This window comes from Zonotrichia leucophrys, chromosome 1 (assembly GCF_028769735.1).
Source record: "Zonotrichia leucophrys gambelii isolate GWCS_2022_RI chromosome 1, RI_Zleu_2.0, whole genome shotgun sequence".
Taxonomy (NCBI): domain Eukaryota; kingdom Metazoa; phylum Chordata; class Aves; order Passeriformes; family Passerellidae; genus Zonotrichia; species Zonotrichia leucophrys.
This window is the reverse complement of record NC_088169.1, coordinates 2521693-2536751: the sequence shown is the minus strand read 5'-3', so window position 1 is coordinate 2536751 and position 15059 is coordinate 2521693. Positions and strand designations below refer to the sequence as shown.

At 38.4% G+C, this 15059-nt stretch overlaps 1 protein-coding gene across 1 annotated transcript in view; it reads right to left on the bottom strand.

The window, feature by feature from the left end:
• Positions 1-15059, bottom strand: part of SIM2 (SIM bHLH transcription factor 2) — a 78132-nt gene that overhangs the window by 35580 nt on the left and 27493 nt on the right. Inside the window, exon 4 of the mRNA XM_064701179.1 lies at positions 13944-14052. Coding sequence (XP_064557249.1) covers positions 13944-14052 — 109 coding nt within the window. The remainder of the gene's footprint in view (positions 1-13943; positions 14053-15059) is intronic.

Below are 15059 nucleotides of genomic sequence, written 5' to 3'. Positions count from 1 at the left end.
GCCCGTGCCCGGCCGTGCATTTTGGGGCCATTTTGGTTCATCTTGGGTGCAGCCCTGGCTGGGCTCTGGTGCTGCCCAAGGTGCATCCATGGAGGAAATCCTTTGGATAAATCCCTGCTTTGTTCTTTAGCTCTGCCCAGCTCTGCTCTCTGTCTCACCCTTCTCAAGGCATCCACCATTCTCCTTTCCCACTCCATCCCTGCCCTCAGGATTTATTTCACCTTCCTCTCAGGATTCCCTGTAAAATTTGGCCAACTGAGCACAACCGGGTCTCCAGATTTCTGGTTTTACCACCACTGATGTTCAGTTTTATCTTATTTTTTTTTTAGAGTTGGGATTAACCGTGTGAGACTGTATTTTTTGGTTGGATTTAGACCCTTGTTATTGTGATATTTTACAAAAAATCCCTTTACCAGGAGTTTTCTCAGAAGCCTCAGAAATTAAATGTAAACAATAATTATCTGATTGCTTCAAATGTGGTTTGGAGGTTGCTTACTAATAGCAATCTTTGATTGGTTCCATGGGAATCGTTTTTACTTAATGGCCAATCCCAATCCAGCTCAGGACTCTGAGTCTGTCCCAGATTTTTATTATCATTCTTGTTAAACCTTCTGATGTCTCCTTTCTCTTTATTTAGTATAATTTTAGTATAATATTCTTTTAATATAATAAATATCATAATATAATAAATCAACTGTCTAAAAACTTAGAGTCAATTCTCATCGCTTACCTCATCCTGGGACCCACAACAATTAGTAACCACAGATCTTTATTTGTTTTTATTTATATTATACTTTTATAAATTGTGAGTTTTATAGTACTTTATTAATAAACTAAAAAAATTGAGCTGTATTTTTTATAAGGTTTTTTAAGGATAAACTGTTTAATTTAAAAATTATATTTAAATTGTTTTTATTTTTAATTTTATAACTAATTATTTGTGGTTTGTAATGTGGACGTTTTTATTTGATTACATAATATTATTTGAACTCAAGAAGAAGGACTAGCTTTTGTTTTAAAACTTTTATTTTTATTTATATTCATATATATTATATATTATATATTATATATTATATATTATATATTATATATTATATATTATATATTATATATTATATATTATATATTATATATTATATATTATATATTATATATTATATATTATATATTATATATATTTATGTATTATTCTATTTTGTAACTTTAAACTCTATGTTTTTTACTCTGTGATATTACACACTTCTATTTAAACTATACACTTATGATTTTAGTTTCATTATTTAATTTTGGAAGCTTTCTCTATGGTTTTAGGTTAAATGTAGTGGCTTTTTGGGGTCAGTGCCTGCCAGCACAGAAAATCTAAAATTCTCAGTGAGCAGGGTTCCAACACTTCACAAGGAATTCCTTGGTTTCCAAACAAAGTCCTGGTTGGTAAAGGGAAGGAAAAATGTTCTTTAGAGCATTTTGGAACACTTTGGAAAAGTGTTCTGGGGAAATTAAGGGAATCTCCAAAATAACAAGAGAATGGGGAGCAAGGAAATTCAGTGGGTTTGTAATAATAATAATATAGAATATATTTATTATATTTCTTCTATCTGCATTTATTATATAAATAATATAGATATATTTATTTATTATATAAGTAATATAGGATATTGTTATCTGTAATGGTAATTACTCTCAAGAATGGTTAAGACGCCATGAATAATTCAGATTTTTTACTGAAGGTTGCAGCTTGGCAGAACTATTTTAGGACAAGAAAGGAAATCCATTTGGTACAACTGTGAGGAGGAAAATCGGGGAAGCAGGAGGGTCCTCAGCTTTGTCCCAAATCCCCACAGGGTTTTAACCAAAACCCACTTGGGATCTTTCTTTAATTTGATTTAACTGCTGAGTTTTACTCCTGATTTTTGTGCCTCCATCACCCAATTCACCCCTCCAGTGGTCTGAGCCTCACAACCAACAGGTTCTCTATTCTACTTTAACTCTATTTTAATTTTGGGGGTTAAAGGTCTGAAGATACAACCACAGAAAAAGGATTTAGCAAGGAGGGGAAAGAAATGTTTCCTGAAAATTTCCATTTCCCATTTGTCTCTCTAATTAAAATTAGATCCCTGTGGGGAAAAGCTGGCACTTGGAGGAGCTGGCACACCCACTGTGGAGTTTTAAATACAAATTTCCACATTGGGTGGGGGGAAGCCAAGATTTGGTGTGGCTGAAGCCTCATCCCATGAGTCGGGAATGGCTCTGGAATGTTCAAGACTGTGAATTAACATGAAAAATTAATTAATTAGTTTTTTGTGTTAACTTTGTCTGTGTGACCCCCTCCAGTACTCTCAAAAGTAGCAGAAATGGGCAGCAAAGCAAAAAAGAACTGAATTAAATTTGCAATTTTAAAGCTGATTGAAAGGAAAACAAAGTCCTGGGATCCTGCTGGATGCTGCCACATCCATCAAAATAAAGTAAAACTCAAAATATCACAGCTGGGTGATCCTTGTGGGTCACTTCCAGCTCAGCTATTCTATTCTATTCTATTCTATTCTATTCTATTCTATTCTATTCTATTCTATTCTATTCTATTCTATTCTATTCTATTCTATTCTAATTTTGTCTATTTTTAATCCAAATTCTTGTGGATTTCCCATCCCTGGAAGTGTCCAAGGCCAGGTTGGACACTGGGGCTTGGAGCTTTAGGAGAAAGATTCTCCCCTCTGATGAGGATGATGAAGAAAATGGGGTGCTCAGAGGTTTAGCAAAGAGGGAGATGTTGAATATTCAAATAGGAGAAATCACAGTTAAGCTTGGAAAAAAAATGAAAAAAAAAAATAAAGCATGCAGCATCTAGACTTAGTGGTGAAATTATTGATATCACTGGGGTTCTTTCAAGCAAATGTGTGAGCCCAGAGAGAGTTTGGGCTGTCAAGAAGAGGTAAAAGAAAGAAACTCAATGAAGTTCTTAAGGGTCAAGAGATCTCTGGGTTAAGCACAGAAATATGAAAGTCAAGAGAGAAAATAATGAATAATAAAATGTTATGACTGAACCACAATGTAAGAAACACTAAAGGAAAATAAAATTCTTAATTATTAGAGAGTATTTATCTAATAACAGAAGCTGGGTTACTGTATTTAATTATTCAGGAATGTTCATTATCTAAATGCATCATTGGAGATTATGTGAATTCCTTTCCTCTGAGAGATAAAAAATGTTCAAAATTCTATATATAAACTATTCTATTCATTCTAAAGAAAAGGTGAAACCAACAGCTGATGAGGGATGAGAACCAAAATCATCCTGGAGAGAGCAGAAAATCCTTCAGAGATATTCCAGGTGATTCCTGTGGGTCACTTCCAGCTCAGCTATTCTGTTCTATTCTATTCTATTCTATTCTATTCTATTCTATATTCTCATTCTATCTAATCCATTTTATTCCATTCCATTCCATCTAATCCATTTTATTCCATTCTATTCTATTCCATTCCATTTTATTCCATTCCATTCCATTCCATTCTATTCTATTCTATTCTATTCTATTCTATTCTATTCTATTCTATTCTATTCTATTCTATTCTATTCCATTCCATTCCATTCCATTCCATTCCATTCCATTCCATTCCATTCCATCCATTTATTTTATCTATTTTTAATCCAAATTCTTGTGGATTTCCCATCCCTGGAAGTGTCCAAGGCCAGGCTGGACACTGGGGCTTGGAGCACCCAATGGGTGGCACTGGATGAGCTTTAAGGTCCCTTCCAACCCAAACCATTCCATGATTTTGTGATTCCATGAAATCAGGGCCCATCTCCATGCCCAGGATGTCCATTTCTAATGCACCACTGTTTATTTTTTACCCAAATCCATGTTTCCCTTATCAGACTCACCAAAGTTTCTCTATTCCAACAATTATTTCTATTTTAATCATTATTTCCCTATTGCCTGCTCAGCCTACAGATCTCCCTGCCTGAATAGATGGACCTTAGTAGGTTCAGTAAAAGCTATAAATGAGGCAGAAATTAAATTATTTAATTCAAATCCCAGCCCAGATTTGTCCAAGCACCCTCCCAGAGCTGAAATACAGTGAGCTGGGGATAAGAGCACAGAAAATCCATGGTGTGGACATGGAGAAGTTGTGTTTCTTTCCCAGAGCACTTCCACAACATGCCTCCTCTCCATGAATCCCTTTTCCTTTATTAGCACATCCTGCAATACAGTTTGACTTTAAGGCAAGAATAAACCAGATTTTTTTCTGTTTCACAGATTTGTATTTTCATATTCTCATAAACAGAATAAATGCCATGGTAAAGAAAAGGAGTTTTGATATTTTGGATAAAGAATTTGTGCATTTGTTCACTCCCATTGCACGAGTGCCAAGCAGGATTCTCCAAGCATTTCTATGAAATTATGGTTTTGTTTATGGAAGCCAGGATTGTCCATCCCTAGAGGAGCAACTCTGAAATCCATCTTTGCTTTCTGATCCATCTTTAATCTCTTTTGACAGAAAACACTCACAGAATCCTGTGGTTGCTCGGTGGAGTGAGGAAAGAAAGATCACCATGAACTTTTTCCCCACAGCTTCACCTCTCATGCCTTTGTTTTATTCTGAGGTAAAAACAGCTCTTTTATCTCCCTTTTCCAGATTTTGACATTACCAAAACATGACACTGCTCTGTTGCAGAACCACTTTGTAAAGGAATATTCCTGAACCTGCCCATGTGTTGCTTTAGGAATGGGGCTCCTCATCTGTCACTGCACAAAAAAATCTGGAAAGAAGCATTAAAATGGGGAGCTCTTGCCCAGCCAGTGATTTGTGTCTGCTCCACACAAATCCTAACCCAAATTCCAGCTCTGGTGGAGGAGATGGAAAATGGAAAAAATGATAATTTTTAGAGCACCTAAAAGCAGCCACCTGATTCCACCTTCCCTCCTGTCCACCCTGGGCCTGCCTGCGGCTCCTGCATCCCACAGGTCCCCACGTCCCTGCTGGAAACACAGATAACAGAAAACCCCTTCCCTGCCCATCCCCCAGACACTCTGCAGGGGTTTGGCCCTTTCAGTTGTTATTTTTGTGGATCTGCTCAGTTCTGTGAAGCCTCACGTGCTCTGCTGTTACTGTGGTGGGATCTGCAGAGCAGCTGGGGCCCACACAGCCCAGGGCCTGCTGAGAGAGCTGAGAGGATCCCAGCTTGGCTCTGGTGCAAAAAAAGGTCATGGATTTGTGACACACAGAAAGGTTTGGGTTGGAAGGGCCTTAAAAATCACTCAGTGCTACCCCTGCCATGGCAGGGACACCTCCCACTGTCCCAGGCTGCTCCAGCCCCAGTGTCCAACCAGGCCTTGGGCACTGCCAGGGATCCAGGGGCAGCCACAGCTGCTCTGGGAATTCTATTCCAGAGTCTCCCCACCCTGCCAGGGAAGGATTTTTTCCCAACATCCCACCTAAACCTGTAATTTCTCAGTGTGCAGCCATTCCCTGTGTGCTGTCCCTGCATCCCCTGGCAATTGTCTCTCTCCAGCTTTCCTGGGGCTCCTCCAGGCCCTGCAAGGCCGCCCTGAGCTCAGCCCAAAGCTTCTCCTGTGCAGGTGAGCAATGCCAGCTGTGCCAGCCTTTCCTGCCAGCACAGGAATGTCCTGAAACTCACCCAGTGCCAGCCCTGCCATGGCAGGGACACCTCCCACTGTGCCAGTGCCCAGCCTGGCCTTGGGCACTGCCAGGGATCCAGGGGTGGAATTCCATCCCATCCCTCCCCACCCTCACAGGGAACAATTCCTAATTCCCAATATCCCCCCTAACCCTGCCCTTTGTCAGTTTAAAAGCATTTTTCCCTTGCCCTCATGAGAAGTTCCTCCAAGCTCTCCTGGAGCCCCTCAGGACCTGGAAAGGGCTCTGGGGTCTCCTGGAGCCTCCTCCTCTCCAGCTGAACAGGACACCACAACTTCCATCCCTTAATTCTGAACAAGGGTGACACCAAATTCCAAACCAAATAAGAGCTGCAGGGGTTATACAGAAGAGATGTCTGCAAAAAACCCAGTTTCGGGATAATCCTAGAAGGTGAAAATCCAGGATTGGCAAAAGGGACTTGCAAACATTTTGATTTTCCCTGGTAATGATTTGTTGGGGTAGAAAAGCAAAACCAATTGTGTTGTCAGCCCGTCCTGGAGCTCCAAACTTGCACAAAGTGTGCAAATTTCCCTCCCCATTTGGGCAGTTTGTTCTGTTTCCTGCCTGTGTTCAGAATGCTGGCACTGCTGCAGAGGGGAAATTCTCCATTATCATTCCTATCATATCCAAACTCTGCCATTCACTGACATCCACCTAAATTCTCCTTTCCTCCTCCAAGTGAAGCTTCCAAAGTTTTTTGGGAAAGGAACTCAGCAGGAAAGGAAAAGAATGGATTTTTACACTCTGCTTTGATGGATTTTACTGTTAATTACCAATGAAAAGAGATGTTTTAATGAGTTGTCAGCAATTTGCACCCTTTTTCCACTTTTGTACATAAAAATTTATAATTTGCAAGTTATCATTTATAAAATTATAATTTCTATGTTTCTCAGATTTAAAGTAACCCTAACAAACAGGGGCAACGGGATCATATTAAGCCATCACCTCTCAGTAATGGTTCTCCTGTAAAATATATTTAAATTAATGAAAATTAAAATAACTTTCCATGTTGGTAATTTTGCCCATGTACAACTAGAAAAAAATTCTTCATAAGTTCATGCAAAAAACATCTTGCCAGATGCAAAATTTTTCTACTCCCTTCTTTAAACATGAAGTTTCTGCATGTAGGGAATGTGAAGGAAAATCCTGCACAGGGATTTGCTGCTTGGCTGAGGGAAACAGCGCCTTTAAAGCATCAAGTGGAGTGGAGAAAGGCTGACATAATGTATTCCACATTCCTCTGCAGCTTCCATCAGGTTGTAACTCATCATTTCTGAATTATCCAGTTAGCAGAAAATGAGGGAACTGCAGGAACTTCCACATTTCTTTCCCTGCTCTGGGGAATGTTCCTAAACTGCTGTTAGCACACCATGCCCTGCTATGTGAGTCAGCAAAATTTGGGGAGCTAAAGATGTGTTTTAAAGCTTTCAAATCCCAGGAAAAGCATCTGAAAGCAATCAGAGACACAGAATGTCTGCCTGCAAACACACATGGAAAGGCAGCATTGATTAATTCCTTCTCCTGGTTAACCTGCAGTGCAAATATTTTTTATTTTCTTGTTTTGCTTGCAGCAGCTGCCAGGACTGAGATGGATGGGTTGAGAAGTGTTGCTGTCCTGCTGCAAGCCTTAAGCTCTGTGTTGTGAAGAAACAAATATTTCTGCATAAACAGGGAGACAGAGCAGCAACCCTGATGTTTTGGTTGTAACATTTGAGGCCTTAAGGTCCTGGTTGCTCGTGTTCATCCCAGCCTGTGTTTTGGCATTCCATGGTTTTCCCTTCAAAGACCCTGCTGGGTGTGATCAATAATCCTGGAGCAGCCCTCAGCACCCTATCCCTGAAATCCAGCCCCAATTTCAAACCTCTCAAAAGTGCTCATCACCCCTGGAGAGGGCACTTGGTGGCATCACATCGATGCCTCAGGTTTGAGCTTTTCTATTTTTCCCATTCTGTGCTGCTTTAGTGTGTGGGGCTGGGTTCACATTCAGGGATGGTGAGCTCTGTGCACAGAGCAGGGAGACAAAACAATTCCTGCTCCAGCTGGGCACCAAGGACAAATGAGCCAAATCTCAGCCCAGGAGCACAAACCCCGTGGGCTGGAGAGAGAAAAACAAGCAGGGTGGGACTGCCTGGGCTGAAGCTGGAATGGGACAATGAACTGCAAGGTGCAAATGGAGCAGAACTGATCCCAGGGACAGAGCCCGTGCCCGGCCGTGCATTTTGGGGCCATTTTGGTTCATCTTGGGTGCAGCCCTGGCTGGGCTCTGGTGCTGCCCAAGGTGCATCCATGGAGGAGATGCTGTGAATAAATCCCTGCTTTGTTCTTTAGCTCTGTCCAGCCTCTGCTCCAGCTCAGCCTTCACAAGGCATCAACAAAACAGAGGGAAAATTTACAGCCTCTTATTCCAGAAGAATATTGGGAGAGTCTTTAATAAATGCTTCTGGGTGATGCAGCCTGGTGGTGAACAAACACAGTTCCAGTTCAGACATTGAGGTTTCCAGTTCAGATATTGGTGTCTGCAATGTTCCCAAGGCAGTTTAGGGTTTCAAGCCCATTCCTTTGGGAAGGGTTGTCCCTCTTTGAGACTCAACCACCCCAAGGCACCCCCAAATGTGTGCTCACCCATCAGGGTGCCCATTCAAGCTGTGCTCAGCACTGGTGAGGCCACACTCAAGTCCTGTGCCCAGTTTTGGGCTCTTAATTTCAAAAAGGACATTGAGGGGCTGGAGCGTGTCCAGGGCAGGGGCTGGAACATGAATCTGATGAGGAGAGGCTGAGGGAGCTGGGAAAGGGGCTGGGCTCTGGTGCTGCCCAAGCTGCATCCATGGAGGCCTTTTCATAAATCCCTGCTTTATCCTTTAGCTCTGCCCAGCCTCTGCTCTAGGGCAGCCTGCACAAGACATCCGTGTCACAAACCCCTGCCAGCCTTGTCCCCTCACCACACCAGAGCCAAAACTCTTTGCTGTTGAGCTCTGGCAGCTTGGCCTGGCCTGGAAGTTTGGATTTGAGCTCTGTGTGAGGAGAGGAAAGGCTCAAACTCCTCAAGGCCTGCAGGAAGGTCTGGAGCTGCTGTTGATCGGCCTCACCCCGAGTTCTGGGGGTGTTTTGGGTGCCACCAGAGAAGGAAGATCTAAAAGCTCTCAGAGAATGACCAAAGGAGGGATATGAGGATGGTGAAGGGTATGGAGGGGCCTCACAAGGAGAGGACACTTGGAATGTCCCTCTGGAGCAGAGGAAGCTGAGGGGAAACTCCTCAGGGGCTGCAGCTCCTCCTGAGGGCCTGCTCTGATCTGTGACCTGACAGGGCCCAGGGAGGGCTGGAGCTGGGCCTGGGCAGGTTTGGGGTGGATTTTAGGACAAAGTTCTTCCCCCAGAGGGTTGAAGCTGGTCTGCAGAGCAAACAACTAAATTAACAGGAAAAAGAAATTAATAAAATACGAGTTTATCCATGGTAAAGAAAAAAAAACCCAAGGCCATTAACGCAGGAACTGATAAAATAAATATATAAGGGATGTTTGCAGTGCCTTACTGAACAACATCCATACCTAAATAATTTGCTTTAAACTCTTACCAAGTAATTATTAACATTAATTACTTTATACCAGTAAAATACAACAAGCTATTACTGTTTCAAATAAATAAAATTACCTGTTTTAATAAAACTACTAACTTAAGATCATGCTTTGTTAAGGGTATAAAACTTGAAAGCACCTTATAATAAAAATGTAATAAAGTAATTGAGTTATTTTGGGTTTTTTGTAGGGTCAGGGTTGGGATTAAATGTGAGAGATGGCATTTTTTGTTTGGATTTAGAGGTTTATTAGTTTTTATCTATTAATTTTATAAATTGTGACTTTTACAATGCTTCACACTAACAACCTACAAAATGGAGACGTATTTTTTTTCAATAAGGTTTTTTAAGGGTAAATTGTTTAATTAAGAAATGAAACTTAAATTATTTTTATTTTTGACTTAGTAACCAACTACTTGTGGTCAGCAATGGAAAGTTTTTTATCCACTTACACAAAACCACCCAAACCCATGGAGAAGGTAAAGGAGGAGGAGAATGAGAGGAAGGGGAAGAAGAAGAAGTTAAATACATTAAAATATAATAATTTAAGAATTTTTATGCTTTATAAACAATATGGGGTTTTTATTTTTAATCCCAGGGTGATTTATCTGAAGAAAACCAATGTGACAGTGAGGATTGTGTAAAGAAATCCACATACTGTCTGATTCTATGCAAAGCAATAATTTGCATTTCCCTGAGAAATAAACAGAGGTGGCACCCAAATTTACAGAAACTCTAAAACCAGAGGTCAAAAATAGTCTGTGCTCTGGGTTCTTTAATCCCAATAACAGGATATCACAAAGCACAGATGTTGTTGATATTTGCAATTTTATTCCTCTCAAAACAGATCTTGTCCAGCTGGACTAAAAATGGATATAAATATCTGAGCTTTAGCTGAAGAAAACATCTTGAGCAAGGCAATTTCCATGAGCCAAGCTGGAAATTTGGGACATAAAATTCTGTGTCTGCAGTGCAATATTGATTTCATGCCTAAGCAATGCCTCAGATTGCAGAAATCTATAAGATAATAAAGTTATAAAGGGAAATTTTTGATTCCACCCAGCGACTTGATGATTCAGGTGTGTTTTAAAAGATTAAAAGAGAGAAAATCAAACTGAAATGACAAAAAATGCCATTAAAATAGTCTGGTTTCCTCTTGGTCTTTTTAAATCAAGCCACTTTCACTTCACTGCCCTTTAAGTTCTTTGTAGAACTCCGTGTTTTACTTAAATATTGAAAATATCTACTCAGACACAAGCAGAAATTGCTTCATTCCTGTCATTTATTCCATAGTTTTTAAATCTTCACTGGATTAAATAAAAAACTTGATTTGGTTATTGCAGGCCAGGTAGTTTCAGGTTCTACCTCAAGATTAGTTTTTAAGTTTTTTAATGGATAAAACACTGCAGGAAAGGGAATTACTGGCACAGGGAAGGCAACAGTAAATAAATATTTGTTCATTCTGTGCATTTTAGAAAGATTTAGCTGTAGATTCTGGATATTTTTATACACCCACTCCAGAACTGAGAGAAAATAAAATAAAATAATCCCTAAACAGAACAGAATTCCTTTATTTATCTCCTCCAAGTTTGAGAATCTAAAGGAGATGTTGTTGTTTTGAGGTTTTTATCAATTAATTTCCACAAAATTTGATACAAAAACACACATAAACGGACCAAAATTGAAAATAATTTTCCTTATTTTGACCCTAAATTTCCTTATCAATGCAGGGTGAGGTAAAGAAAGCTGCAGAAAATGAGGAATTGATCTAAGAAGAACAGGAAGAATTGTGGGATTATTTGCTTTGGACACAGAAATTAATCCCAGTTGGTTGCTCCTGGCTTTAAATTCATAAAAATCTCCAAAAATGAATTGAAAAATATTTAAATTTTAAGCCAAACAGGAGGCTGTTGCCTTAACTAAGCCAGTAGATATAAAATATCTCACTACTAATTCTGGATATCAGCAAACCTGCATGAAAACTCCTGGATTTCACAGAATTATTGAGGCTGGAAGAGACTTTAAAGATTATCCAGTCCCACCATGAAAATCCCCCTTAAATCATTTCCTCAGTAAATTGGAAAAAGGGAGAAAAAAATTGGAAAAAAATATCAATATGATTTTTAAATATATCAATATCTTTTAAAATTCTGACAGAGGAATGAACAAAGTATGAAATAATCATATAGAGGAGATTGAGAAAAATAAGAATTTGCTTTCCAAGACAACAAGGGAGCGTTTTTTCCCAAAAAAAACCTGTTTGGGGAGGAAGAAAGGGAAGAGAGCTGAGATAATTTTTGCATTTCCAGCATTTGGAGCAGCCCAGGTGCTCCCAGGCACATCAACATTCCCTGAATTGAGAATTTACAGTTCTGCCCTGATGGAATCACAGAGGCCAGAACAAAACTGCAAAAAAACCCAAAAATTTTGTCCAAAAATTTGAACAAAGTTGTGTCAAGAACCCCAAATTCCACATGGTTTTAGGAGCTGTGCTTGGAAAAGGCTGACAAAAAGTGAAATCAATAAATTCAATAAATTTTGAAATTTATTGATTTCACAAAAAGTGAAATGAATAAATCCAGAGAAATCAATGCTGAAATGCGAGTGGGAGCTCCTCTGTGCTGGAGCCAGGCTGGGTCTGATCTTTGCAAGTTCAAAGGATTGCCCTCAAGGAAGCACAAACTAAAAAAAAAATGAGAATATTTTTGTTTCTGAGGCAGAAATTGCAACACTGAGGTGACAGCTTCACCCACCAAGGGTGGGGTCAATATTTCTGTGGGTGACAGCAGAAGAGGACAAGATTTTCCACAAAAAAATCACTTTTTAAATGAGATTTTTTTCCTTTGCCAAACCCATTTCTGCTCTGCTTACAGTGGAGAATATTCAATCTGGTTTTGTTGCCCGAGCTTTGAATGTAACAGTTGTTTTCAAATATTCAAAATATCCTTTTATTTCCCAATTAGCTGAGGTTTTGTTAATTCTTTTCCCACTCAGACCTTGCAGCTGAGCTGAGCACAGCCAGGACACCACGAGATTTCTGCAGCCTCAGCAATGATGACAAAATAAAAGAGATGAAAAAACCACTGGGCTGAGAGAAAAACCTGTTTACAGATCCATGGCATAAAAGGCAAGATTTAATTTCATAAAAGGCGTTATTTAATTTAAGGTACTTTATTCCCTGTAAGAACATTAAATCCTGGATCATAGTACTGAGTTTCTGCTGCTCCCCCATTTGAGCTTCAAACAGGATAAATAAAAATAAAAATGAAATAAATAAAAATTTTAAAAATTAAAATTAAAATTAAAATTAAAATTCATAAAAAGCTCCATGGCATAAAAGGCATTGTTTAATTTAAGGTACTTTATTCCCTATAAGAACATTAAATCCTGGATCACAGGGGAGTTTCTGCTGCTCTGCCATTTGAGCTTTGAACAGGATAAATAAAAATAAAAATGAAATAAAAATAAATAAAATAAAAATAAAAATCTCCATGGCATAAAAGGCATTATTTAATTTAAGATACTTTATTCCCTGCAAGAACATAAAAACCTAGATCAGAGTTTTGAGTTCCTGCTGCTCTCCCACTTGAGCTTAGAACAGGATAAATAAAAATAAAATAAAAAATAAATAAAAATAAAAATAAAAATAAAAATAAAAATAAAAATAAAAATAAAAATAAAAAGCTCCATGGCACAAAAAGCATTATTTAATTTAATGTACCTTATTCCCTATAAGAACATTAAATCCTGGATCACAGTTTTGAGTTCCTGCTGCTCCCCCATTTGAGCTTCAAACAGGACAAATAAAAATAAAAATAAAAATAAAAATAAAAATAAATTAAAATTAAAATTAAAATTAAAGCTCCATGGCATAAAAGGCATTATTTAATTTAATGTACCTTATTCCCTATAAGAACATTAAATACTGGATCACAGGGGAGTTTCTGTTGCTCCCCTATTTGAGCTTTGAACAGGACAAATAAAAATAAAAAATAAATAAAAATACATATAAACAAAGCCGAAATTAACAATAAAATAACAATAAAAATAAAGTATAACTATAACTATAACTATAACTATAACTATAACTATAACTATAACTATAACTATAACTATAACTATAACTATAACTATAACTATAACTATAACTATAACTATAACTATATAACTATAACTATAATTATAATTATAACTATAACTAACTATAACTATAACTATAACTAACAATAACTATAACTATAACTATACCTATAACTATAACAACTATAACTATAACTATAATTATAATTATAATTATAATTATAACTATAACTAACTATAACTATAACTATAACTATAACTATAACTATAACTATAACTATAATTATAACTATAACTAACTATAACTATAACTATAACTATAACTATAACTATAACTATAACTATAACTAACTATAACTATAACTATAACTATAACTATAACTATAACTATATAACTATAACTATAACTGCAACTATAATAAAAATCAAGATAAAAATAAAAGAAAAATAAAATAAAAATTAAACTGAAAACAAAAACAAAACCATAAATAAATGTAAATGTAAATGCAAACGTAAACGTAAATGAAGTTATGGATTCTTGGAATGTTTTGGGTTGCAGTTTGTCACATTTCAGCCTGGAATTGTTGTTTTAAATTATTTTTCAGTGTGTTTTAGGGGCAGATGTGAGCAATACCTTGCAGGAGGTGGGGATGCAGGGGCTGGTGGGCAGTGAGGACAGCGGTCATCTCATCGTGGTCCGAGGGGTGGATGTACTCATAAATGCTGTTCCCAGTCAGCTCCACCTGCAAAAACCCACAATAAAATAAATTTTATATGGAAGAAAAAGCAGCTGGGTCATTTCTGCCCTCACACACTGCAGGGTTAACACATGAGCTGGGTGTATCAAAAGCATCTCCCAAATCACAGCCGTTAATCCCAATTAATTCTTTCCTCAGCACTGATGGATGTCCCAGGGGGTTTGGTGGGAATTTCTGGTGTTGCATCAGGGACAGAGGAGCTCCTGTTGGGGCTGGGGATGGAGTGATAAATTAGGGCAGCTGTAGAAAAGTGAAATTGCCACAAACGGGAGGAAAACTCCGAGCTGCAGAAATGCCTCTCAGCAAGGCAAATATGAAAATAAAAATGCTGTTCCTGCAGGTTCCAGAAAGTCTCACCTGCTCTCACACAACCCCTTGGTGTTCTCCCAGCACCAGCAGGGCCAAAATGAATTTTACTGAAGATATTCGAGGAACAGGGGTTTGGAAATGGTTTTAATGAATTTATATCCTTGTTTTCTCTACCTCTGGAGTTGTATTTTCTCTTACAGCCACTAATTCTAATATCACTGTTATAAACACATGGTGAGTCCTAATTTTTTTTTTATTCCAGGGTCAGGACTAAATGTGTGAGAGGGCATTTCTTGTTGGGACTCAGATGTTTATCAGTTCTTATCTCTGTCACAGTCTCACAAACCCTGAGCTCTGCAGCACTTCGCTCCAACAAACTAAAAACAGAGCCCTGTCTCTCTCTGCAAGGCCTTTGAAGGATAAACTGTCCAATTAAAAAATGACACCTCAATTATTTTCACTTTTAACCCAATACCCAACCACCCGTGCCTGCAATGGGGACTTTTTTATCCAATGACACAAAGCCACCCAAACCCATGGAGAAGGAGGAGGAGGAGGAGGAGGAGGAGGAGGAGAAGGAGGAGGAGGAGAAGGAGAAGGAGAAGAAGGAGAAGGAGAAGGAGAAGGAGAAGGAGAAGGAGAAGGAGAAGGAGAAGGAGAAGGAGAAGGAGAAGGAGAAGGAG